This window comes from Anguilla anguilla, chromosome 12 (assembly GCF_013347855.1).
Source record: "Anguilla anguilla isolate fAngAng1 chromosome 12, fAngAng1.pri, whole genome shotgun sequence".
In the NCBI taxonomy this organism is placed as follows: Eukaryota; Metazoa; Chordata; class Actinopteri; order Anguilliformes; family Anguillidae; genus Anguilla; species Anguilla anguilla.
Genome location: NC_049212.1, coordinates 18,690,409 through 18,715,334, shown reverse-complemented (window position 1 = coordinate 18,715,334; position 24,926 = coordinate 18,690,409). Strand labels below are relative to the sequence as shown.

The window sequence follows — 24,926 nt, the reverse complement described above, 5'->3', positions numbered from 1 at the left end:
CTCTGTCCCTCATGTGGTGTGTAGACTGTCATGAATTTGTGTTCAATGGGGCTCGTTTATCATTTCCATAAAATACAGTATGTAAAATTTGTCTTTGCAACTTGTTCAGTTCAAACGATAAACACCAATAGTGACAGAAACCTTGTTTCATTTATGCTTGTTCATGTTAAACATGATTTATTCCATCCATGTCTTGATAATTGATTTTTTTCCCCAAAAATCACATTTTAATACAAAAAACTAATTGCACTTTCATTGATAAATGTGATCTAGCAGCCGTAAATGGCATATATTAACCATATATGCTGTCTATATTGCTTGTAATTGAGATAAAGTCAACATCTGTTAAGTATTTTAACATAAATTGTTATGGCTGTATGGTTTTAGAAACCCAATAATGTTGTGGGTTCACCGTTGGATGAGTAACAAAAACATGAACACCACACAAGGGTTAAGTTTTGTTTCTTTTAACAGGACGAGAAGAAGTGAACCACTGCTGAAAGGTAGGAGGAGCTGGCCAGGTGAAAATCTGGCCAGCTACGAGCGGGGAACTGAAAAGTTGCTGCTCGCTTTTGCTTTCTTGTCTTTTATTTTAGTTTGTTGCTTTAGTTAATTGTTTTTGCCTGGAACCCGTGAGGGGGAAGGGTGAAGATGACACATTTTATTTCATGTTTGTGTGGGTGCGCTTTCTCTCTCTCTCCATGCGGCAACCAACGGTGTTCCCCGGCACTGCCACATCTCCCTCCCAGGGGTGTCACGCTGGCGTCTGACAGGAGTATTCACAGGAGTATGACCCTTAAACGCTGAAGTTCTGAAACATTTTATAAGGCTGTGAATTAAAGCAGCTTATAAGAATCGACAGATTGTCATGGTATATTCCTTAAACATTTTAATTGTATCAGTATTCGGTGCAAGAACGTGTCATAACTCTGCAAATTATGTGAATGAATTGTCTTTTTTCCACAATTGAATGAACAAGTTGTAATGTTGAAAATAAGTGAGCCACAAATTTGGTGAAGTTCCTTTAGTGAAAATGTATTCAGGAACATTACTTTAAATTATTATTTAAAGTATTATCTTGTGAACCTCATGTAAGTTAAGACATTGCATTCTTATTTGACAGATGATTATTGTCCAGTATTCTATACAGTTCTCTTGGGTATTAAATGGTGTGGGCAATCACTGAGATTTCACATCTGTTTTACCCATTATATGTTTTCTAGTATTTTGCTCAGGTCTGAATAAAATGATATAGCATTTTGGAAGAAAGATACAGAACAGCAAGCCAAAACTAGATGCTAAAATTGCAAATATTTCCACAGCTACAGTGAATTTTCCAGGTGAGCTGACATAAGCTGGTATAAAAGTGATCCAGACTGCACAGAATATGAGCATGCTGAATGTGATGTACTTGGCTTCATTGAAGTTATCAGGCAGCTTACGAGCCAGAAAAGCTAAAACAAAGCACAATATAGAGAGGAGCCCAATATAACCCAGCACAGCCCAGAACCCCACTGCTGATCCTACATCACATTCTAGAATGATCTTTTCTTTGTAGTGCTTCATGTTCTTGTTGGGGAATGGAGGGGATATTGTTAACCAAAGCACACAAATAAGGACCTGTATGAAAGTGAAAGCAAGAACACTCAGTCTCTGCTGCAGAGGCCCAAACCACTTCATTACATTACTGCCTGGAAGTGTAGCCCTGAAGGCCATTAACACCACTATTGTTTTTCCCAAAACACAAGAGATGCAGAGGACAAAGGTGATCCCAAACGCAGTGTGGCGCAGCATACAGGACCACTCAGAGGGCCGACCGATGAAGGTAAGAGAGCAAAGGAAACACAGTTTCAATGAAAAGAGCAGCAGGAAACTCAGCTCTGAGTTGTTGGATTTCACAATAGGTGTGTCTTTCTTTTTAAAGAACAGCACAGCCACAAATGCAGTTATACATGCTCCAAATATGGAAAAAATAACAAGCATGCCCCCCATCATTTCTTGAAAGGATAGAAATTCGACAACCTTTAACACACATTGATCTCTTTTAGCATTTGACCTGTATTCTTCCAGACACAGAATGCAGTCATTAGAATCTGTAAGAAAACAATGAGTATTATTATTATTATTATTATTATTATTATTATTAAAACCCTTTGCAGCTATGCCTGCACACTACAATGAGCAGATGCAGCACAGTACACAATGCACCACTTTGATATATTCAGTGTAAACCTGTTTCAAGCTGACTCTGAATTACCTGTAATATTGCTGATTTCTCCCTGATTGCAAGGCACACAATCATAGCAACAGACAGGCCTTCCTCTCTGCACAGCCTTCCGGGTGCCTGGGGGACAGCTCTCACTGCACACTGACCTGGGTTTCTGTGCATGATGTACAAGATGTTTCAACTCTTAAACTCAAAGCACCAAAGGACAATATGTGTAAATACTTTATAATAATTACTTGTATTATTACTTTTCACAGTACAGTCATCCCTCATGCGTGTGTGATTTCTTTTTCTGTTATAGTTATATTTATTTATGTCGCTAAGCCATTTACAGTCTGGTAAGAGAATAAGGACAGGACATTATGCTGGTTCTTCTATTTAGTGAGTTGGACTCTTAGCTATTACCTAATGCTTTAACTTATTCAACGCAGAAAGATGAATACAAGTATCTGTGCTGTTATCAGACCACCGTTTCATGTTGTGCATAAACACTTACCTCTTTTTGCCCACCTGCCCAAACCATACTAACAGGTCTCATCACAAACTGCTGCCCAGACGGTAAAGAATCATCATAGTCACCGACCACTCTGAACTTTACTGCACCGTCAGTACCAAGCTGCCAGTTCACCACCTCATATCTGGCTACTGGGTCCCCATTACTGTCAAAAGAGACCTTTTCTCCAGTTCCCAATGTAAAATTGACGTTTTTCAGAGCCCTTAGTACCTATAGAGAAACAAGGATTTTAGCCAAGAGAAATGCTTCCTTGGCTTTGTTCATAATGGAGGTTTTAATAACTATGTAAGACGGGCTGATTGAGTTACCTGCCAGGGTTCTGTATTCACACTGTTTGTGCAGCCTTGATGGGGTGTACATGCCAGCAGGTCATGTAGAGAATGAGCAACTGCATATACTGCTTTGTAAACATTGTTGGAGATTCTCAGCTCTGTTATATCAGTGTATGCATTTTCCAGTTCAATCAAGCTCTCAGATCCAGTGCAGGGAGTAATGTGAGTCTTTTCGTCTCCATTTCTGAGGTTACACTGAAAAGCAGCTTCCCAAAAGTCTGTAACATCAGTGTTATTTGGGTAATTGGACGGCTGAAGTTTTAATAGAAATTCTTGCAAGCCATTTATTTTGCCTTGGGTGATAGCAAAGCCAATAGATCCTCCCAGTGTTCTGAAACTGCTTGGTGATGCTATACTACTTGATGTTATCCAGCCTTCACTGCCAACCATTTGAAAACCAGTAATATTCTGAAAGGCCAGCTGCTCCAATAACGGGATCATTTCACCCTGACCAAGGAATGCTACAATTACCTTTGCAGTGCCTCTTTTGATAACATCTACAACCTTCAGTAATTTCTCTGCCTCTGTTATGTGAAATTTTTCAGAATACTCAATGCAGATCCCTTCCTGTTGAGCAGCTTTTGTAAATGTGGCCATCCCATTATTTCCGTAATCATCATCACTGTTCACTGCTCCTATCCAGGTCCAGCCAAAATTCTTCACCAGCTGAGCCAGTGCTCTGCTCTGGTAATAGTCACTGGGAATGGTTCTGAAGAATGTGGGGAACCTTTTTCTATTGCTCAGACATGCACATGTTGAAAAGTGACTGATCTGAAAATGTTAACATAAACTGTATGAAAACATAACCATAATGAATGCGAGAGAGAGACTGGATATCATATAGTTGACAAAGTGGAAACAAAACTTTTTTTTTTTTAACCAGAAAACAGTTTGCAAATCATCAGGATAACATTTTAGGGACTTTTCAGTTCAAATCCATTGTAATTCTGTTTTGTGTTTGGCATGATCAGTTGGAATAAGTTGATGGGACAACTATGTTTGTTATTGTATCATTATAGATGAACATTGTTTTCACATTTCCCACAATAATTGTTTTATACCATTGCATTTTCACAATAGAAAAGCTCTACTTTGGGGACCTATACACACTTGACATGACTATTCTCATTTCACTTACATATCAGTGAATTAATAACTGCTTGGGAGTATATACAAAGGAGGAAAGGAACTCTTACCAGTGGAATCTGAAATAATCCAACAGTTCCTGCGATTGCAATGGCATTAGTAGAAATGGATGTCCCGATAATGGCCGGCACTACTGCTGGTGTGGAGCATGATGTGTCAGACAATGTATCCTCATAACCATTCATCATAGTCATGGCTGCTCTTGTAGCGAATATTGGAGAGGCACATGAATCGTGTATCTTATATCCAAGAGATACACCTGGGAGGATGTCAGTTCTGTTGTTTATTTCTTCAGTGGCAAAGATCATGGTCTGGGCCAACCGGAATTCTCTCAAAATAACTCTAGAAAATACACACTTTATTATTGCTTGACAGGCTAAGCATGTGGAGGGTAATTTACAAAGACTGTTCAGTAGATTAGAGTTTTACACATTACTTTAATATTATTATTGTATCCTATTAAGTATTTTTGTTGTAAGAAATATTATAGATATTACCATAGTTTGAATAACTACAAAACCTTATCGTCAAATAACCACTAATACGCTGAGTAGCTACATGTTAATTAATGATTAATCTCACCGTGAACACTTCAGGTGCTCAGGTTTGGTGTCAAATTTGTTGCTTATTTCCCCGGGAATTTGGTGCAAGGCGAAAACGCCGCCGATATTGATGTCTCCATGTTGATAGAAGCTGGGCTTGGCTGCCCTCCCCAGTAATCTGCATGGTGGAGTCTGTGCTGCAGCCCAGAGGACTGTTAGTGCCAGCAGAATGATCTGCAGATCCATCCCACTGCACATCTCAGATGCAGCACTGCTGTGTACCAGGCTTAAATACAGCAGTTTTAATTCTCCATCGATCTGTGATTCTCAAAGGCATAACCATGAAACACATGTTGGGGCGGAGCAAATTACGAATCAACAGAGGCAACAGAAAAGTAAATTTCCAAGAAACACTGCAATCATTGTCAACTCTTTTCAGTTTAATTAATATGAAGTGTTGCCTTTCAGAATTAAGCGAATGGACAAATATTTTGAAATACTTTTGTTCCCCCTGTGCTTGTCACACACACACAAATACACACACTTTGAAGACATGACTTGGCATCTGTGACTAAGAGGGCCTTTTTTTGTTAAATTAGCATTCAGTATTTACTTAGAATTAAATAAATGATAACTGTAATGGAAAGTCAGCACAAACAATTGCATTTAATCACTGAGCATTGGCCCAAATTATGATAACGTTGCATTTTTAAATGGATTTAGATTATCAATGCAATATTTGGCAACAAATGTAATATTTAATGTATTTAGTATTAAAAAAAGCAAAAATGATTAAATAATTAGCATTTATTTGAAATAAGTAATAATAATTGCACTTTTCGTTGAATTTGTTCATACCTACATAATTGAGCAGTCTAATGTATCTTAGTGTTGGAGATTTTACAATCAGCTTAAACATATTTCTTTGTGTTATTGTTATTTATTTATTTTTTATTTTAGTCATTTTAATTATATGTTATTTATTTTGTTGTTAACCATATTATTAACATCAATTTTGTTCTAAGAATGATTAACTTCAGGCATTTTCCTTTTTTAAAGACACAATATCAAAGTGACATATTCCCTTTTGTGAGAAACGTTATTATTTTGCAGTGTTATTTGTATTTTTCCAGAGCAGAATCTTATGATAATTTTGAACAACAAAGGTTGTTATGTCTTATTATGAGTACTTTATTTGTACCTTCTAAATATGACCTGGTTGGTGTTTTAGTGAACACGGTGGCTGAAGGCCAGCAATGGCACATTATTGGTTGTGCTGTTACAAACAAACTAGCCCTCATCCATAAACTGTCAATGCCGATCCAGCAATGCTACTACATTTCCTGAATAATATCTAATCGATCAGCTCCAGTGCTAGCATTCTGAAGATTCCAGTCACATCCCCTCCCTTTTTTTTGTTTCACTTTTGTCAATATTAATTACATTGTGGCTAACTGACTTGACACTTGCTGACTCGCTGATACTATTTAGTTTCCCAAGCTAGTAAGCACACATAGTATTCACCTATCATTTGCCTCCTCAGATACAGCTGGAAAACAATATCTAGCTGCCTAGTGTTAGTGCTAGTTGCACCTCTTTTTAATTCTTATATTTTGATTTCTATTGTTTTATTTTTAGATAAACTTGACTCAAGCTAATAAACTTTTCCTATCACTTCATCGGTGTCAAATATCTCTCCATTTTTGTGAGATCATAAACAAGAGTGGGCATTTGTTGGCAGTTAGTAAATGAGGAAATATATAGGTCAATCGGCAGATGTAAACATACCAAAGCATGATTAATGTTACTTGATAAGTATTTTATTTCCTGTACATTTGTATTTTAAAATTTATAGTATGTCACCAGATAGCCTTTAACTCTGGGCAAAATGCTGCAACTAACAAGAAATCTACAAGCATTACAGTTACATTACATTTATTTGGCAGGCGTTTTTATCCAAAGCGACGCACAATAAGTACACAACCATGTTAGGTGGATTTCGTGTCTGTTTTACGCATTATATGCTTTCTTGTATTTTGCTCAGGTCTGAATAATATTATATAACATTTTGGAAGAAAGATACAGAATAGCAAGCCAAAACTAGATGCTAAAATTGCAAATATCTCCACAGCTACAGTGAACTTTCCAGGTGAGCTGACATAAGCTGGTATAAAGGTGATCCAGACTGCACAGAATATGAGCATGCTGAATGTAATGAATTTGGCTTCATTGAAGTTGTCAGGCAGCTTACGAGCCAGAAAAGCTAAAACAAAGCACAATACAGAGAGGAGTCCGATATAACCCAGCACAGCCCAGAACCCCACTGCTGATCCTACATCACATTCTAGAATGATCTTTTCATTGTAGTGCTTCATGTTCTTGTTGGGGAATGGAGGGGATATAGTTAACCAAAGCACACAAATAAGGACCTGTATGAGAGTGAAAGCAAGAACACTCATTCTCTGCTGCAGAGGCCCAAACCACTTCATCACATTACTGCCTGGAAGTGTAGCCCTGAATGCCATTAACACCACTATTGTTTTTCCCAGAACACACGAGATGCAGAGGACAAAGGTGATCCCAAACGCAGTGTGGCGCAGCATACAGGACCACTCAGAGGGCCGGCCGATGAAGGTAAGAGAGCAAAGGAAACACAGTTTCAATGAAAAGAGCAGCAGGAAGCTCAGCTCTGAGTTGTTGGCTTTCACAATGGGTGTGTCCTTCTTTATAAAGAACAGCACAGCCACAAAGGCAGTTATACATGCTCCAAATATGGAAAAAATAACAAGCAGGATTCCCATCATTTCTTGAAAGGATAGAAATTCGACAACCTTTAACACACATTGATCTTTTTTATCATTTGACCTGTATTCTTCCAGACACAGAATGCAGTCATTAGAATCTGTAAGAAAACAATGAGTATTATTATTATCATTATTAAAACCCTTTTACAGCTATGCCTGTACACTTCAATGAGCAGATGCAGCATAGTACACAATGCACTTTGAAATATTCAGTGTACACCTGTTTCAATCTGACTCTGAATTACCTGTAACATTGCTGATTTCTCCCTCAGCACAGGGCACACAGTCATAACAGCAGGCAGGCCTTCCTCTCTGCCCAGCCTTCCGGGTGCCTGGGGGACAGCTCTCACTGCACACTGACCTGGGTTTCTGTGCATTTTGTACGAGATGTTTCAACTCTTAAACTCAAACCACCAAAGGACAATATGATGTCTAAATACTTTATGATGATTACTTGCATTATTACTTTCAACAATGCAGTCATCTCTCATTCATGTGTGATTTCTTTTTCTGCTATAGTTTTGTTTATGTATGCTGCTAAGCATTTTACAGTCTGTTATGAGAAAAACATTTTGAAGGGATAGGCCAATATGAAGTTTCTTCTATTTAGTGAGTTGGACTCTTAGCTATTCCATAATGCCTTATCTTATTCAATTCAATAAGATGAATACAGTTAGGGTTAGGGTTAGGGTTATCTGTCCTGTTATCAGACCACCGTTTCATGTTGTGCATAGACACTTACCTCTTTTTGTCCACCTGCCCAAACCATACTAACAGGTCTCATCACAAACTGCTGCCCAGATGGTAAAAAAGCATCATAGTAGCCGACCACTGTGAACTTTACTGCACCATCAGGACCAAGCTGCCAGTTAACCACCTCATATCTGGCTACTGGATCCCCATTACTGTCAAAAGAGACTTTCTCCCCAGTTCCCAAAGTAAAATTTACTTTTTTCAGAGCCTTAAGTACCTATGGAGAAACAAGAATTTCAGCCAAGAGAAATGTTTGCTTGGCTTTGTTCATAATGGAGGTTCTAAAAAATATGTAAGACGGACTGATTGAGTTACCTGCCAGGGCTCTGTATTCACACTGTTTGTGCAGCCTTGATGGGGTGTACATTCGAGCACGTCATGTAGAGAATGAGCAACAGCGTATACTGCTTTGTAAACATTGTTGGAGATTCTCAGCTCTGATGCATCAGTGTATTCATTTTCCAGTTCAATCAAGCTCTCCGATCCAGTGCAGGGGGTAATGTGAGGCTTTTCGTCTCTATTTCCTAGATAACACTGAAAAGCAGCTTCCCAAAAGTCTGTAACATCAGTGTTGTTTGGGTACTTGGAAGGCTGGAGTTTTAATATAAATTCCTGCAAGCCATTTATTTTGCCTTGGGTGACAGCAAAGCCAATAGATCCTCCCAGTGTTTGGAAACTTCTCAGGGACGCTAGACTGCTTGCTGTTATCCAGCCTTCACTCCCAACCATTTGAAAACCAGTAATATTCTGAAAGGTCAGCTGCTCCAAAAACGGGCTCATTTCACTCTGGCCAAGGAATACTACAATTACCGTTGCAGTGCCTCTTTTGATAACATCTACAACCTTCAGTAATTTCTCTGGCTCTGTTCTGTGAAATTTCTCAGAATACTCAATGCAGATCCCTTCCTGTTCAGCAGCTTTTGTAAATGTTGCCATTCCGTTGTTGCCGTAATCATCATCACTGTTCACTGCTCCTATCCAGATCCAGCCAAAGTGTTTCACCAGCTGAGCCAGTGCTCTGCTCTGGTAATAGTCACTGGGAATGGTTCTGAAGAATGTGGGGAACCTTTTTCTATTGCTCAGACATGCACATGTTGAAAAGTGACTGATCTGAAAATGTTAATATAAACTATATGAAAACATAACCATAATGAATGCAGGAGAGAGACTGGATATCATATAATTGACACATTGGAAACAAAACTGCTTTTTAATCCAGAAAACTGTTAGTAAAATCACCAGGATAACATTTTAGGGACTTTTCAGTTCAAATCCATCATAATTCTGTTTTGTGTTTGGCATGATCACTTGATATAAGCCAATGGGACAACTATGTTTGTTATTGTATCATTGTAGATTAACATTTTTTTCACATTTCCCACAATAATAGTTTTATACCATTGCATTTTCACAATAGAAAAGCCCTACTTTGGGGACCTATACACACTTGACATAACTATTCCCATTTCACTTACATATCAGTGAATTAATAACTGCTTGGGAGTATATACAAAGGAGTAAAAGAACTCTTACCAGTGGAATCTGAAATAATCCAACAGTTCCTGCGATTGCAATGGCATTAGTAGAAATGGATGTCCCGATAATGGCCGGCACTACTGCTGGTGTGGAACATGATGTGTCAGACAATGTATCCTCATAACCATTCATCATAGTCATGGCTGCTCTTGAAGCGAATATTGGAGAGGCACATGAATCGTGTATCTTATATCCAAGAGATACACCTGGGAGGAGGTCAGTTCTGTTGTTTATTTCTTCAGTGGCAAAGATCATGGTCTGGGCCAACCGGAATTCTCTCAAAAGAACTCTAGAGATTACACGCTTTATTATTGCTTGACAGGCTAAGCATGTGGAGGGTAATTTACAACGACTATTCAGTAGATTAGAGTTTTACACTTTAATTGAATATTATTACTGTATCCTATTAAGTATTTTTTCTGTAAGAAATTTAATTTATATTACCATAGTTTGAATTACCACAAAACCTTATCGTCAAATAACCACTAATACGCTGAGTAGCTACATGTTAATTAATAATTAATCTCACCGTGAACACTTCAAGTGCTCAGGTTTGGTGTCAAATTTGATGGTTATTTCCCTGGGAATTTGGTGCATGGCGAAGACCCCGCCGATGTTGATGTCTCCATGTTGATAGAAGCTCGGCTTGGCAGACATCCCCAGTATTCTGCATGGTGGAGTCTGTGCTGCAGCCCAGAGGACTGTCTGTGCTATTAGAATGATCTGCAGATCCATCCCACTGCACATCTCAGATCCAGCCGTGCTGTGTATCAGGTTTAAATACAGCATTCTTAATTCTCAATTGATCTGTGATTCTCAAAGGCATAATCAGGAAACACAGGTTGGTGCAGAGCAAATTACTAATCAACAGAGGCAACAGAAAAGTAAATTTCCCAGAAACACTGCAATCAATGTCAACTCTTTTCAATTTAATTGATATAAAGTGTTGCATTTCAAAACCAAGCGAATGGACAAATATTTTGAAATACTTTTGTTTCCCCTGTGCTTGTCACACACACACAAATACACAAATACACACACTTTGAAGACATGACTTGGAATCTATGACTAAGAGGGCTTTTTTTTGTTTTTTTAAATTAGTATTTAGTATTTACTTATAATTAAATAAATTATAACTCTTATGGAAAGTCAGCACAAGCAATTGCATTTAATCACTGAGCCATCATGTATTTTTGCTGCATACACTACTGGCACAAATTATGGAAATGGTGCATTTTTTAAAACGGATTTAGATGGTTAATGCAATATTTGGCAACACATTAATCATGTAATGCATTTAATATAAATAAAAAGAAAAAATGAATTTTTTTGTCCAGTATTTTTCTACATAAAATTATTATATACATCAGAACATGTTTTCTTCTCTGACTTGTATACTCTATTTCAAATTACTAATGGTCACTTAATGTCATTACCACCCGTGTTCAAGAAGATAACTGTTTTGAATGCATTTTTACAGATGAAAATGGCTCTGAGAAAAAATATTGGAAGAGAAGGCACCAACAATTTTTTAAAATGTGATAAACAACTTGTTTAAGCACAGTGTTTCCATAATCTGTGCCAGTGCTGCAGTTACTGGTGTTATTTCTTTCATTGTCGACCATGATATGAACATCAATTTTGTTATCAACATCAGTACTGGTCCTTTTTAAGGCTCAGTATCAAAGTGACATGTTCCCTGGTGTTTTTTGTGGAAAATGTTATTTTCCTGCCGTTTTATTTGTATTTTTCCAGAGCATTTAAAGATAATTTTGAACAACAAGGGTTGTGATGTCTTATTTTGAATACTTTATTCGTACCCTTTAAATATGACCTGGTTGTTATAGTGGTGAACTGGGTGGATGAAGGCCAGCTCTGGCACATTATTGGTTGTGCTGTTAAAAGCAAACTAGCCCTCATCTATAAGCTGTCAATGTCAATCCAGCAATACTACTACATTTCCTGAACACTATCTAATCAATCACCTCCAGTGCTAGCATTCTAAAGATTCCATTCACATCCTCTCCCTTTTTTTGCATCTGTCAATATTAATTTAATTGTTGCTAACTGACATGGCAGTAATGTATATTTTCCATTGTAAATTGATAGCTGGTACTATTTAGTTTCCCAAGCTAGTTAACACAAATAGTATTCGCCTTTCATTTGCCTCCTCAGATATAGCTGGTAAACAATATCTAGCTGCCTAGTGTTAGTGCTAGCTGCACCTCTTTTTAATTCTTATAATTTGTTTTCCATTGTTTTATTTTTAGCAAAACTTGAATTAAACAATTAAATAAATGTAAAAGAATAATGAAATAAATAAAAAGCAATGAGATATATAATGAAATAAATAACTAAGCAATTAAATAAATATCTATTAGCTACTTCATGTCTATTTTATTTCATGTCGTTTTTATTTCCGAAGGACTCTTTGGACATTGGCTCTTTTATTTATTTCTACACGTATCTATCTCAATGTATATTTTTTTCACTCATAATTATTTCAACCAAGCCGCCAAAACTGAGCTTCAATTGTGAAGCTTACTTCCAGGTCTTGTTGAGAGATGTTGTTCATTTGTAGCAGTGTGCTTGGCTCCAGGATAAGCGTTTGAGCTACCTAACTGTATGTCAATGGTAAAAATACTGCCCAAATATGAAGTCAATCATTTTTCCCACCAGAAAATCTAGTCGTAGTATGCATTTTTCTTTATTTAATGTCTCTCCATGTGATGATTTGTTAAGTTATTGTGTTATTTGGATAATATTTGAATATTACCATTTACCACTAGTTTTGTTTATGAGTGCTGCAACTAACAAGAGATCCAAAACCATTACATTTACATAGCATTTATTTGGCAGACACTTTTATCCAAAGTGACATAAAATAAGTGCACAACCATGTTAGATAGATTACATGTCTGTTTTACCCATTATATGCTTTCTAGTATTTTGCTCAGGTTTGAATAATATTATATAACATTTTGGAAGAAAGATACAGAATAGCAAGCCAAAACTAGATGCTAAAATTGCAAATATTTCCACAGCTACAGTGAACTTTCCAGGTGAACTGACATAACCTGGTATAAAGGTGATCCAGACCGCACAGAATATGAGCATGCTGAATGTGATGAATTTGGCTTCATTGAAGTTGTCAGGGAGCTTACGAGCCAAAAAAGCTAAAACAAAGCACAATATAGAGAGTAGCCCAATATAACCCAGCACAGCCCAGAACCCCACTGCTGATCCTACATTACATTCTAGAATGATCTTCTCTTTGTAGTGCTTCATGTTCTTGTTGGGGAATGGAGGGGATATTGTTAACCAAAGCACACAAATAAGGACCTGTATGAGAGTGAAAGCAAGAACACTCAGTCTCTGCTGGGGAGGCCCGAACCACTTCATCACATTACTGCCTGGAAGTGTAGCTCTGAAGGCCATTAACACCACTATTGTTTTCCCCAGAACACAAGAGATGCAGAGGACAAAGGTGATCCCAAACGCAGTGTGGCGGAGCATACAGGACCACTCAGAGGGCCGGCCGATGAAGGTAAGAGAGCAAAGGAAACACAGTTTCAATGAAAAGAGCAGCAGGAAGCTCAGCTCTGAGTTGTTGGCTTTCACAATGGGTGTGTCCTTCTTTATAAAGAACAGCACAGCCACAAATGCAGTTATGCATGCTCCAAATATGGAAAAAATTACAAGTATGATCCCCATAATTTCTTGAAAGGATAGAAATTCAACCACCTTTAAAACACATTGATCTCTTTTAACATTAGACCAGTATTCTTCCAGACACAGAATGCAGTCGTTAGAATCTGTAAGAAAACAATGAGTATTATTATTATCATTATTAAAACCCTTGTACAGCTATGCATGTACATTACAATGAGCAGATGTACCACAATAGAAAATGCACAACTTTGAAATGTTTGGTGTAAACCTGTTTCAAGCTGACTCTGAATTACCTGTAATATTGCTGATTTCTCCCTCAGCACAGGGCACACAGTCATAGCAGCAGACAGGCCTTCCTCTCTGCACAGCCTTCCGGGTGCCTGGGGGACAGCTCTCACTGCACACTGACCTGGGTTTCTGTGCATGATGTACAAGATTTTTCTACTCTTAAGGTCAAAGCACCAAAGGACAATATGATTTGTAAATCATTTATAATAATTACTTACAATATATCTTTCCACAGTACAGTCATCCCTCATATGTGTGTGATTTCTTTTTCTGTTATAGTTTTATTTATGTACGCCGCTAAGCATTTTACAGTCTGGAAAAGGAAGAATTGTGCATATATCTACTAATATTCAGTTTCTTTTGTTCAGTGAGTTGCACTCTTAGCTATCACATAATGCTTTATCACAATCAATGCTGAAAGATGAATGCAGGTGTCTGTGCTGTTATCAGACCTCTGCATGTAGTGCATGAACACTTGCCTGTGTTTGCCCACCTGCCCAAACTATACTAGCAGCACTCATCACAAATTGCTGCCCAGATTGTAAAGAAGCATCATAGTAGCCGACCACTCTGAACTCTACTGCACCATCAGGACCAAGCTGCCAGTTCACCACCTCATATCTGGCTATTGGGTCCCCATTACTGTCAAAAGAGACTTTCTCCCCAGTTTCCAAAGTGAAATTTACTTTTTTCAGAGCCCTAAGTACCTGTAGAGAAACAAGGATTTTAGCCAAAAGAAATGCTTGCTTGGCTTTGTTCATAGTGGAGGTTTTAATAACTATGTAAGACAGAGTGATTGAGTTACCTGCCAGGGCTCTGTATTCACACGGTTTGTACAGCCTTGATGGGGTGTACATGCCAGCAGGTCATGTAGAGAATGAGCAACAGCGTATACTGCTTTGTAAACATTGTTGGAGATTCTCAGCTCTGATACATCAGTGTATGCATTTTCCAGTTTAATCAAGCTCTCAGATCCAGTGCAGAGGGTAACGTGAGGCTTTTCATCTTCATTTCTGAGGTTACACTGAAAAGCAGCTTCCCAAAAGTCTGTAACATCAGTGTTATTTGGGTAATTGGATGGCTGAAGTTTTAATAGAAATTCTTGCAAGCCATTTATTTTGCCTTGGGTGATAGCAAAGCCAATAGATCCTCCCAGTGTTCTGAAACTGCTTGGTGATGCTATACTGCTTGCTGTTATCCAGCCTTCACTGCCAACCATTTGCAAACCAGTAATATTCTGAAAGGCCAGCTGCTCTAATAGTGTGCTCATTTCATTTTGAGCAAGGAATGCTACTATTACCCGTGCAGAACCTCTTTTGATAACATCTACAACCTTCTGTAATTTCTCAGGTTCTGTGAAGTGAAATTTCTCAGAATACTCAATGCAGATGCCTTCCTGCTGAGCAGCTTTTATAAATGTTGCCATTCCGTTGTTGCCATAGTCACTGTCACCTCTTACTGCTCCTATCCAGAACCAGCCGAAGTGCTTCACCAGCTGAGCCAGTGCACTGCTCTGGTAATAGTCACTGGGAATGGTTCTGAAGAATGAGGGGAATCTTTTTCTATTGCTCAGACATGCACATGTTGCAAAGTGACTGATCTGAAAATGTTAATATAAACTATATGAGAACATAACCATAATGAATGTGAGAGAGAGACTGGATATCATATAATTGATACAATAGAAACAAAACTGCTTTTTTAACCAGAGAACATTATTTTGTGTTTGGCATGATCAATTGATATAAGCAGATGGGACAACTATGTTTATTATAGAATCATTGTAGACTTTAATTTTTTCACATTTCCCATAATCACTGGTCTTTACCATTACATTTTCACAGTAGAAAACCCCTACTTAGAAGACCAAAACATACTTGCCATGACTATTATCATTTGACATACATATCAGTTAATTAATAACTGTTTGGGAATAGGAGTAAAGGAACTCTTACCAGTGGAATCTGAAATAATCCAACAGTTGCTGCAATGGCAATGGCATTAGTAGAAATGGATGCCCCAATAATGGCCTGCACTACTGCTGGTGTGGAACATGATGTGTCAGACAATGTATCCTCATAACCGTTCATCATAGTCATGGCTGCTCTTGTAGCGAATATTGGAGAGGCACAGGAATCGTGTATCTTATATCCAAGAGTTACACCTGGGAGGATGTCAGTTCTGTTGTTTATTTCTTCAGTGGCAAAGATCATGGTCTGGGCCAACTGGAAATCTCTGAAATGCACTCTGGAAATGACACACTTTATTATTGCTTGACAGGCTAAGCATGTGGAGGGTAATTTACAAAGACTATTCAGTAGATAAGAGTTTTACACATGATTTGAATATTATTGTTATATTATTAATTTTTTTTTCTGTCAGAATTATTACTGATTTTACCGTCAGTTTAATTTGAATCGCAGCAAAAATGTATTGTCAAATAACAACTATTACAAAGAATAACTAAATGTTAATTAATAATTAATCTCACCGTGAACACTTCAGGTGCCCAGGTTTGGTGTCAAATTTGATGGTTAGTTCCCTGGGAATTTGGTGCATGGCGAAGACCCCGCCAATGTTGATGTCTCCATGTTGATAGAAGCTGGGCTTGGCTGCCCTCCCCAGTATTCTGCATGGTGGGGTCTGTGCTGCAGCCCAGAGGACTGTTAGTGCCAGCAGAATGATCTGCAGATCCATCCCACTACACATCTCAGATCCAGCTCTGTGTACCTGGTTTAAATACAGCAGTTTTAATTCTCCATCGATCTGTGATTCCCAAAGGCATGCCTGAGTCCCTGGATAAGCAGGCTGAGGTGAAGCAAATTGCAAAAGCATCAGAAAGAGTAAATCACTATTTGAAGACACTGCAATTTTTTAAAAACTCTTTTCAGTTTAGTTATCTACTGTGGAGGCCAGTGTTGTCTGTTATCTTTGAATAGTATGTTTGGGTGTTGAGCCTTATTTGGCATTACAAATGGACAAATATTTTGAAATGCTTATGTCTAGCCTGTGCTTGACACTTCAACAAAATGGCTCAGAATCATTGTGGCTTTTAGTTTTTACCATGTAGGCCTACAAGTTCAAACATTTTACTTATACTTTATTTGAAATCACCATTATAATCATAATGGAATGGCAGCACACAAAATTGCATTTAATCACTGAGCAGTGTGGTATATTTAGCAGTACATAGTTATTTATGTTATTATGTTATGGAAGGTTGGAGGGTTGGAGGCTATCCCAGCTTAGGTGAGAGGCATACACCCTGGATAGGCCGCTAATCTATCGCAGGGCAGGGACACACACCATTCGCTCACGCTCATAACTGTGAGAAATTTAGTGTCTCCAATTAGACTCCAAAGACATCACCTGTGGAGATAAGGGGGTGAAATTATGACAAAATGGCTTTTCCTGCCATGTCATAATTTCATTTCCTCGGTAGCTATTTAATGACAGGACTGCTCCACCAAATTTACTTTGGTGGCATTTTCTGACCTCTAGTCTAAAACTGAAAGAATTTGACTCTTGAGGCAACCGGTAAGAAATAAAGAGGGGAGTATAATTATGGGTTAATGACATGCTACTCTGTATTACGTGGTTAGTTTGTTTAATCAGTCTTATAAAATGAAGTGTTTTAACAATGTGAAACAACAAGTTCATTACTATTCCAGACCAACATACGCATAGTGAAACAAACACAACATCAGGTATTACAAGTTTTACGCTATCCTATGGTTTTATGTAAAGTGTTAAATAAAATATGTTTCAAAATTTAACAGCAATAAAAGGGGAGGCCAGTCCTTTGTGATGTGTCAGCTGTTCCAAGTTTTGTGGCAGGTGCACAGGACAACTTTGGATGTACACCGATCTTCCACTTGGCAGATATCGGAGGGAAAGTATGTAGATTGTAGAAGGAATTGAAGTATATAAAAGGAATTTTAGCCCACTATTCTTTGCAGAAATGTTTTAATTCAGACGAATTGGTAGGGTTTTGAGCATGAATTGCCTGCTGCCACAGCATCTCTATTGGGTTCAATTCAGGACTCTGGCTAGGTCATTCCAAAACTTTATTTTTTTTTCTTTTCAGCCATTCAGGTGTGGACTTACTTTTGTGTTGTGGATTATTGTTTTGCTGCATAACCCAGTTTCATTTCAGCTTCCACTCATGGACATATGACCAGACATTCTCCTAAAGAATGTTCTGGTACCCTAACCATGGAGTGCTTGATGAAGTACTTCCAAGTTTCCATCAAGTGAACATGGGTTAGTGAACATCCTTCCTTTTATTTATATATCTTGTGAATGTTATGTAAGGTACGACATAATGCATTCTTATTTCACAGGTGGTTCTGTAGTCTAGTACCCTGCACAGTTTTCTTGGCTATAAAATGGTACAGGCAATCACTGAGCTTTCACATCTGTTTTACCCATTATATGTTTTCTTGTATTTTGCTCAGGTCTGAATAATATTATATAACATTTTGGAAGAAAGATACAGAACAGCAAGCCAAAACTAGATGCTAAAATCGCGAAGATCTCCACAGCTACAGTGAACTTCCCAGGTGAGCTGACATAAGCTGGTATAAAAGTGATCCAGACTGCACAGAATATGAGCATGCTGAATGTGATGAATTTGGCTTCATTGAAGTTGTCAGGCAACTTACGAGCCAGAAAAGCTAAAACAAAGCACAGTAGAGAGAGGAGTCCAATATAACCCAGTACAGCCCAGAACCCCACTGCTGATCCTACATCACATTCTAGAATGATCTTTTCTTTGTAGTGCTTCATGTTCTTGTTGGGGAATGGAGGGGATATTGTTAACCAAAGCACACAAATAAGGACCTGTATGATAGTGAAAGCAAGAACACTCAGTCTCTGCTGCAGAGGCCCAAACCACTTCATCACATTACTGCCTGGAAGCGTAGCCCTGAAGGCCATTAACACCACTATTGTTTTTCCCAAAACACAAGAGATGCAGAGGACAAAGGTGATCCCAAACGCAGTGTGGCGCAGCATACAGGACCACTTAGAGGGCCGGCCGATGAAGGTAAGAGAGCAAAGGAAACACAGTTTCAATGAAAAGAGCAGCAGGAAGCTCAACTCTGAGTTGTTGGCTTTCACAATGGGCGTATCCTTTTTTAAGAAGAACAGCACAGCCACAAATGCAGTAACACTTGTTCCAAATATAGAAAAAATTACAAGCACTATTCCCATAATTTCTTCAAAGGACAAAAATTCGACAATCTTTAAAATACATTGATCTCTTTTTGCATTAGACCAGTATTCTTCCGAGCACTGAATACAGTCATTAGAATCTGTAAAAAAATAATGAATATCAGTATTAGAACCCTATTACAGCTATGGCTGTACAGTATAATGAGTACAGTGCAAAATGATACATAAAGAGCAATATTCTATATAGGCTGGTTAGAGTTGACTACCTGTGACATTGCTGATTTCTCCCTCAGCACAGGGCACACAGTCATAGCAGCAGACAGGCCTTCCTCTCTGCACAGCCTTCCGGGTGCCTGGGGGACAGCTCTCACTGCACACTGACCTGGGTTTCTGTACAACAGGTTTAAACTCTTGACTCAAAGCACCCATGGACAATGTGATGTGTAAGTACATAATAATTATTTGCAGTACTTTATCATACAGAAGATCAAATACATGGTGCAGATTATTATCACACACAAAGGTAATTCAGGACTTACACAGTATAGACTGCCTTCATGCATGTGTGAAATTTCTTTTTTCTGTTGTAGATTTATTAACATTTGGAGCTAACATTTTACATATTTTCATGTCCCAGGCTCATATGGAATTGCTTCAGATTTGTGAACTGTCATTTAATGCTTTATCTCAATCAGTGCTAAATGCTGCATAATGGTATCATACAAGTATTTAGCTCAAAGTGCATGAACACTTGCCTGTGTTTGCCCATCTGCCCAAACCATACTAACAGGTCTCATCACAAACTGCTGCCCAGATGGAAAAGAAGCATCATAGTAGCCGACCACTCTGAACTTTACTGCACCATCAGGACCCAGCTGCCAGTTCACCACCTCATATCTGGCTATTGGATCTCCATTACTGTCAAAGAAGACATTCTCTCCAGTTTCCAAAGTGAAATTGACTTTTTTCAGAGCCCTAAGAAGCTGTAAAGAAACAATTATTTCAGTCAAAAGAAATGCTTTCTTGGCTTTGTTCATAATGGGAATTTTATTAAGTATATAAGAAGAGCATATAGAGTTACCTGCCAGGATTCTGTTTTCACACTGTTTGTACAGCCTTGGTGGACTGTACATGCCAGCAGGTCATGTAGAGAATGAGCAACAGCGTATACTGCTTTGTAGACATTGTTGGGGATTCTCAGCTCTGATACGTCAGTGTATTCATTTTCCACTTCAGTCAAGCTCTCAGATCCAGTGCAGGGTTTAATGGGAGGTAGATTGTTCTCACTTATTAGGGAACAGTGAAACATATCTTCCCAAAAGTCTATAACCGCAAGATTTCCTGGTTTTTGTGAGGGGTGAAGTTTTAATAGAAATTCTTTGAGACCATTTATTTTGCCTTTGTTTACAGCAAATCCAATAGATCCTCCCAGTATTCTGAAACTTGTAGGTGTCACTAGACGGCTTGCTGTTATCCAGCCTTCACTGCCAACCATTTGGAGACCAGTAATATTCTGAAGGGTCAGCTGTTCCAATAACTTGTTCATTTCAACTGGACCAAGAAATGCTAAAATGACCTTTGCAGTACTTCTTTTGATAACATCTACAACCTTCAGTAATTTCTCTGGTTCTGTTATGTGAAATTTCTCTGAATACTCAATACAGATGCCTTCCTGCTGAGCAGCTTTTATAAATGTTGCCATCCCATTGTTGCCATAGTCACTGTCACCTCTTACTGCTCCTATCCAGGTCCAGCCAAAGTGTTTCACCAGCTGAGCCAGTGCTCTGCTCTGGTAATAGTCACTGGGAATGGTTCTGAAGAATGAGGGGAATTCTTTTCTGTTGCTCAGACATGCACATGTTGAAAAGTGACTGATCTGAAAACAAAATGGACAAAGTTACATTTAGCCGAGTTTAAATGTAAGAACATACACTATAGTTCAGTTCATTAAAGCAGCCACTGAATCACCAGCACAAAGGTTTTTTTTTACCATTATATTCTGATAGATATGTGGAACTTGCAGCTGCCATTTTGCGAAAGCATGTTTGTGAAGGCATGATATTGTGCCTTCACGGTACTACTGTATGCGGGATGCAAAGAAATTGTGTCTATATTGTTGTGCAGTCAAAAAAAGAACCAACTATAAACCACTGTTTATCTCCATCAGTATAGGTGTGTCACATCATATCATCAGTCAAAAAATTAATTTCTGATATTGACTGTGCAGTATTCACAATGCCATGTTGAATCAGAAAATATCTAAACCAAATCTATAGTACATTTACAATAATTACATCATTAAATGCATTCAATACCTTACCAGAAGGATTACTCAGTTGAGATTGTGTGATATAAACATAATCACATTATGTGATTATAATAGTTAAATAGAGAATAATAGTTGAATACGGGGGGAAAAAAAATCAATTATTTTTTCCCATACCAATTTCTGAATGAATTGCTTTGTAGATATAGCTAATGTTATTGTGGACAGTTTTTGTCAAATGATTGACACATCCTTTTATATCATATTATTATTCCTATTTTTGTTGTTGTTGCTCTAATAATAATAATAATAATAAATTGGTTAAATTTCAGCATACTTACAGTAGCTACAGTTAAAATCTGAGGTTTAAACTCCTCAACCACAGAACTGCATTACAACTGAAACAGCAATACGAATCTGTGAAATTATTATTAGCTGTTCCAGTTGTACTGCAATTCTGTGATCTAGGGTTATAAACCTCAATTTTAAACTAAGTAGCTAAGGACACTACTGTTGACCCAGTACTATTTGCAAATGCTCGCCTCTGTCACTAAAAAACACTTATGAAATATTTATGCAGTATTTAGATTTAATTTACAAATTCCCCATCTACAATTTCCTTTGCTTTGTATTATGTAAAAACAGTAAAATAACTCTTACCACTGGAATCTTAAATAATCCAACGTTTGCTGCAATTGCAATGGAGTTTGTCGACATGGACGCCCCAACAATAGCTTGCACTGCTGCTGGTGTGGAGCATGATATGTCGGTCAGTGTTTCCTCATAACCATTCATCAGAGACATGGCTGATCGTATTGAGAACGTTGGGGACAGACAAGAGTCATATATTTTATATCCAAGAGCTACACCTGGGAGGAGGTCAGTTCTGTTGTTTATTTCTTCAATAGCGAAGATCATGGTCTGGGCCACCTGGAATTCTCTGAAATTAACTCTAGACATGATACATGTTGATCATTTATTTAACCCTTGTATTCAGTTTTGTGCAAATTACCTGTTTTAATTATAGCAACAGTGGAAAGGCACTTTAGAGAGATGTATTTAATAACCTGTGACTAAACCAATGTGAATTTTCATCTTGTCTTGTGTTTCTATTTGTTGTTCATCATTTATATTTGTTTTGCGTCTTTTTTGAATATAATATGATGAAAATTTAGAAGGTCAGTTCAAATAAATATCAACTTCACTTCATGGAAACTTTGTTTCATTTAGATTTTTCACAGATAAACATTATTCATTCATGCCTTCATTACAGTTGATTATTAATATATAAATTACATTTTTATCACAAATGAATAACATTTTCACAGTTAATTGTGATTTAACAGGGGTAAATGGCAACCACAAACCATATAAATTATTTATATTGTTTGGAATAGAGATAAAGATAAAATATATTTCTTTTTGTTTTGCATATTTTTTCTTTATTTGCTTTAAAATTTCAATAGTCTACTATGTATATTTTACTCAGGCTACCAGCTTCACATGTGCTAATAAGGAAATAAAACACAAGGGTTAATTGTCATTTTAATACTGCAGAAGGCACATGAATCCTTAAAATAAAATTTTTACTTACTTTTCAAAAGGCTGGTATTTGTTTCATTAGGAGGACAATATAGAGGGGGGGGGACTCTTAATCTGAATATTGAGCATGAACATAAATAATGAACAAGCACCATACCTTCAAATTACAACCATTACAAACAGGCATTTAATACTAAATTTGAATTCATCTTACCGTACACATTTCATTGGCCCTGGTGTCCTTGTGAATTGCATGCTCATTGTTGTGGTTTCACTGTGCAGGTCGAAGACCCCACCGATGTTGATTTCTCCATGTTGATAGAAGCTGGGCTTGGCTGCTCTCCCCAGTATTCTGCATGGTGGAGTCTGTGCTGCAGCCCAGAGGACTGTCTGTGCCAGCAGAATGATCTGCAGTGCCATCCCACTGCACATCTTACATCCAGCACTGCTGTGTACCTGGTTTAAATACAGCAGTTTTAATTCTCCATCGATCTGTGATTCTCAAAGGCATGTCTGAGTCCCAGGATAAGGAAGGTGGGGAGAAAATGCATTAACAGTGAAGGCATACCCTAGGTAAACACAATTCTAAGGATATCTGAGATCGGCACACAATGCTGTTTTCAATCCAACTAATACATTTTGGGGGACAGACAGTGCTTTTCTGAGCCATCCTTTATGTGTGCAAGGATGTAATAATATTGGGATTTTTTTCTTTTATTTTGGGAATTCCAAGTGAACCAATGCAATTTTTTGTTAAAATCTACATGTAACTAATATTGTTATTGATATTTCACATGCATTTTACTGATGTGTTTCCTTGTGTTTTACTCAGGCTGAAAGCAAGAACACCATATCTCTGCTGGGGAGGCCCAAACCACTTCATCACATTACTGCCTAGAAGTGTAGCCCTGAAGGCCATTAACACCACTATTGTTTTCCCCAGAACACAAGAGATGCAGAGGACAAAGGTACAAGATTACTCAGAGGGCCAACCTATGAAGGTAAGAGAGCAAAGGAAATGCAGTTTCCACCTCATATCTGGCTATTGGGTCTCCATTACTGTCAAGGGAGACTTTCTTTCCAGTTTCCAAAGTAACAACCACCTTTAGCAGAAAAAACTGCAACCAAATGCTTTCTGTAATTTAATATCAGTCTTTCCCATCACTGTGAAGGAATTTTAGCCAATATTCTTTGCAGAACTGTTTTAATTCAAACAAATTGGTAGGTTTTCAAGCATGAACTGCTTGCCTCAGGTCCTGCCACAGCATCTCTATTAGGTTCAAGTCAGACCAAAACTTTAATTTTGTTACTTTTCAGCCATTCAGACGTGGATTTGCTTTTTTTGTGGATCATTGTGTTGCTGCATAACCCAATTACACTTCAGCTTCAGCTCATGGACAGATGACCCATACATTCTCCTTAAGAATGTTTTGGTACAGAGCAGAACTCATAGTTCATCAATAATAGAAAGTCATCCAGGTCTCGAGACTGCCAAGCGTCCCTACACCACCAAACTACCACCATTTTTAATGCTGGTATGTTGTTCATACTGTGAAATGCTATATTTGCTTTACACCAGACATAATGGGACCCGTGTCTTCCAAAACGTCCTGAGAACATTATCCCTAAAGGCATGGGGATCATTCAGGCACTTTTTTGCAAATGTGATACGCATTGATGTTTCCTTTGGTTAGCAGTGGTTTCCGACTTGCTACACTCTCATGAATTCAATTTTCCCCACTGTTCCAAGTGTTATCCATTTGGAGATAATGGCTGTCACCGTGGTTTGGTGGAGTCCCAGAGCCTTAGAAATGGCTTTGTAACCCTTTCCAGACTGTTATATTTCAAATCCCTTTAGGTATTTCCTTTGTGGTGACTACTCCACTGTGATGTTATATGGCTGGCTGCAATCAATCTGGGCTGTGATCAGTCAGCTGAATTTAATCAATTGCATTTGGTTAATTTGTTGATTTAGTAATTAAAGTGTAAATCCCCTTTTTATGAAATGAACAAAATAATTTTTAAAAATGTGTTTTGTGTTTACTCATTTTCCCTTTGTCAAATTACATTTTATTAAAAATCTAACACCATTCATTATAACAAAAATGCTGTAATCTGGAAGGAGGCAC

The 24,926-nt window shown here is 37.9% G+C and overlaps 4 protein-coding genes across 5 annotated transcripts; all 4 read right to left on the bottom strand.

Annotated features, from left to right (window-relative positions):
- Positions 1–702: 702 nt before the first annotated feature.
- On the bottom strand, positions 703–5,280 carry LOC118209349 (extracellular calcium-sensing receptor-like). 2 transcript variants are annotated; one of them, XM_035384595.1, is made up of 6 exons: positions 4,802–5,280; positions 4,270–4,561; positions 3,050–3,844; positions 2,724–2,951; positions 2,258–2,381; positions 703–811 (listed from the first exon to the last, which is right to left on the bottom strand). In XM_035384595.1, the coding sequence occupies exons 1-6, from the start codon at positions 5,017–5,019 to the stop codon at positions 780–782; spliced, it is 1,689 nt and encodes a 562-aa protein (XP_035240486.1). In that variant the 5' UTR covers positions 5,020–5,280; the 3' UTR covers positions 703–779. The 2 variants fall into 2 exon arrangements, with proteins under 2 accessions (XP_035240486.1, XP_035240485.1); XM_035384594.1 differs by having other exon boundaries at positions 729–2,093.
- A 1,306-nt stretch (positions 5,281–6,586) lies between these two features.
- LOC118209367 (extracellular calcium-sensing receptor-like) lies at positions 6,587–10,585 on the bottom strand. Its single transcript, XM_035384623.1, has 6 exons — positions 10,384–10,585; positions 9,852–10,143; positions 8,634–9,428; positions 8,308–8,535; positions 7,811–7,934; positions 6,587–7,663 (listed from the first exon to the last, which is right to left on the bottom strand). Exons 1-6 carry the CDS (start codon positions 10,509–10,511, stop codon positions 6,750–6,752), a joined length of 2,481 nt encoding a protein of 826 aa, XP_035240514.1. The 5' UTR covers positions 10,512–10,585; the 3' UTR covers positions 6,587–6,749.
- A 1,683-nt stretch (positions 10,586–12,268) lies between these two features.
- LOC118209377 (extracellular calcium-sensing receptor-like) lies at positions 12,269–16,588 on the bottom strand. Its single transcript, XM_035384632.1, has 6 exons — positions 16,306–16,588; positions 15,770–16,061; positions 14,620–15,414; positions 14,294–14,521; positions 13,820–13,943; positions 12,269–13,669 (listed from the first exon to the last, which is right to left on the bottom strand). Exons 1-6 carry the CDS (start codon positions 16,521–16,523, stop codon positions 12,765–12,767), a joined length of 2,562 nt encoding a protein of 853 aa, XP_035240523.1. The 5' UTR covers positions 16,524–16,588; the 3' UTR covers positions 12,269–12,764.
- A 1,484-nt stretch (positions 16,589–18,072) lies between these two features.
- Positions 18,073–23,220, bottom strand: LOC118209376 (extracellular calcium-sensing receptor-like). Its single transcript, XM_035384631.1, has 6 exons — positions 23,012–23,220; positions 21,916–22,207; positions 20,071–20,865; positions 19,745–19,972; positions 19,256–19,379; positions 18,073–19,129 (listed from the first exon to the last, which is right to left on the bottom strand). The coding sequence occupies exons 1-6, from the start codon at positions 23,215–23,217 to the stop codon at positions 18,216–18,218; spliced, it is 2,559 nt and encodes an 852-aa protein (XP_035240522.1). The 5' UTR covers positions 23,218–23,220; the 3' UTR covers positions 18,073–18,215.
- Between the last annotated feature and the right edge of the window lie 1,706 nt (positions 23,221–24,926).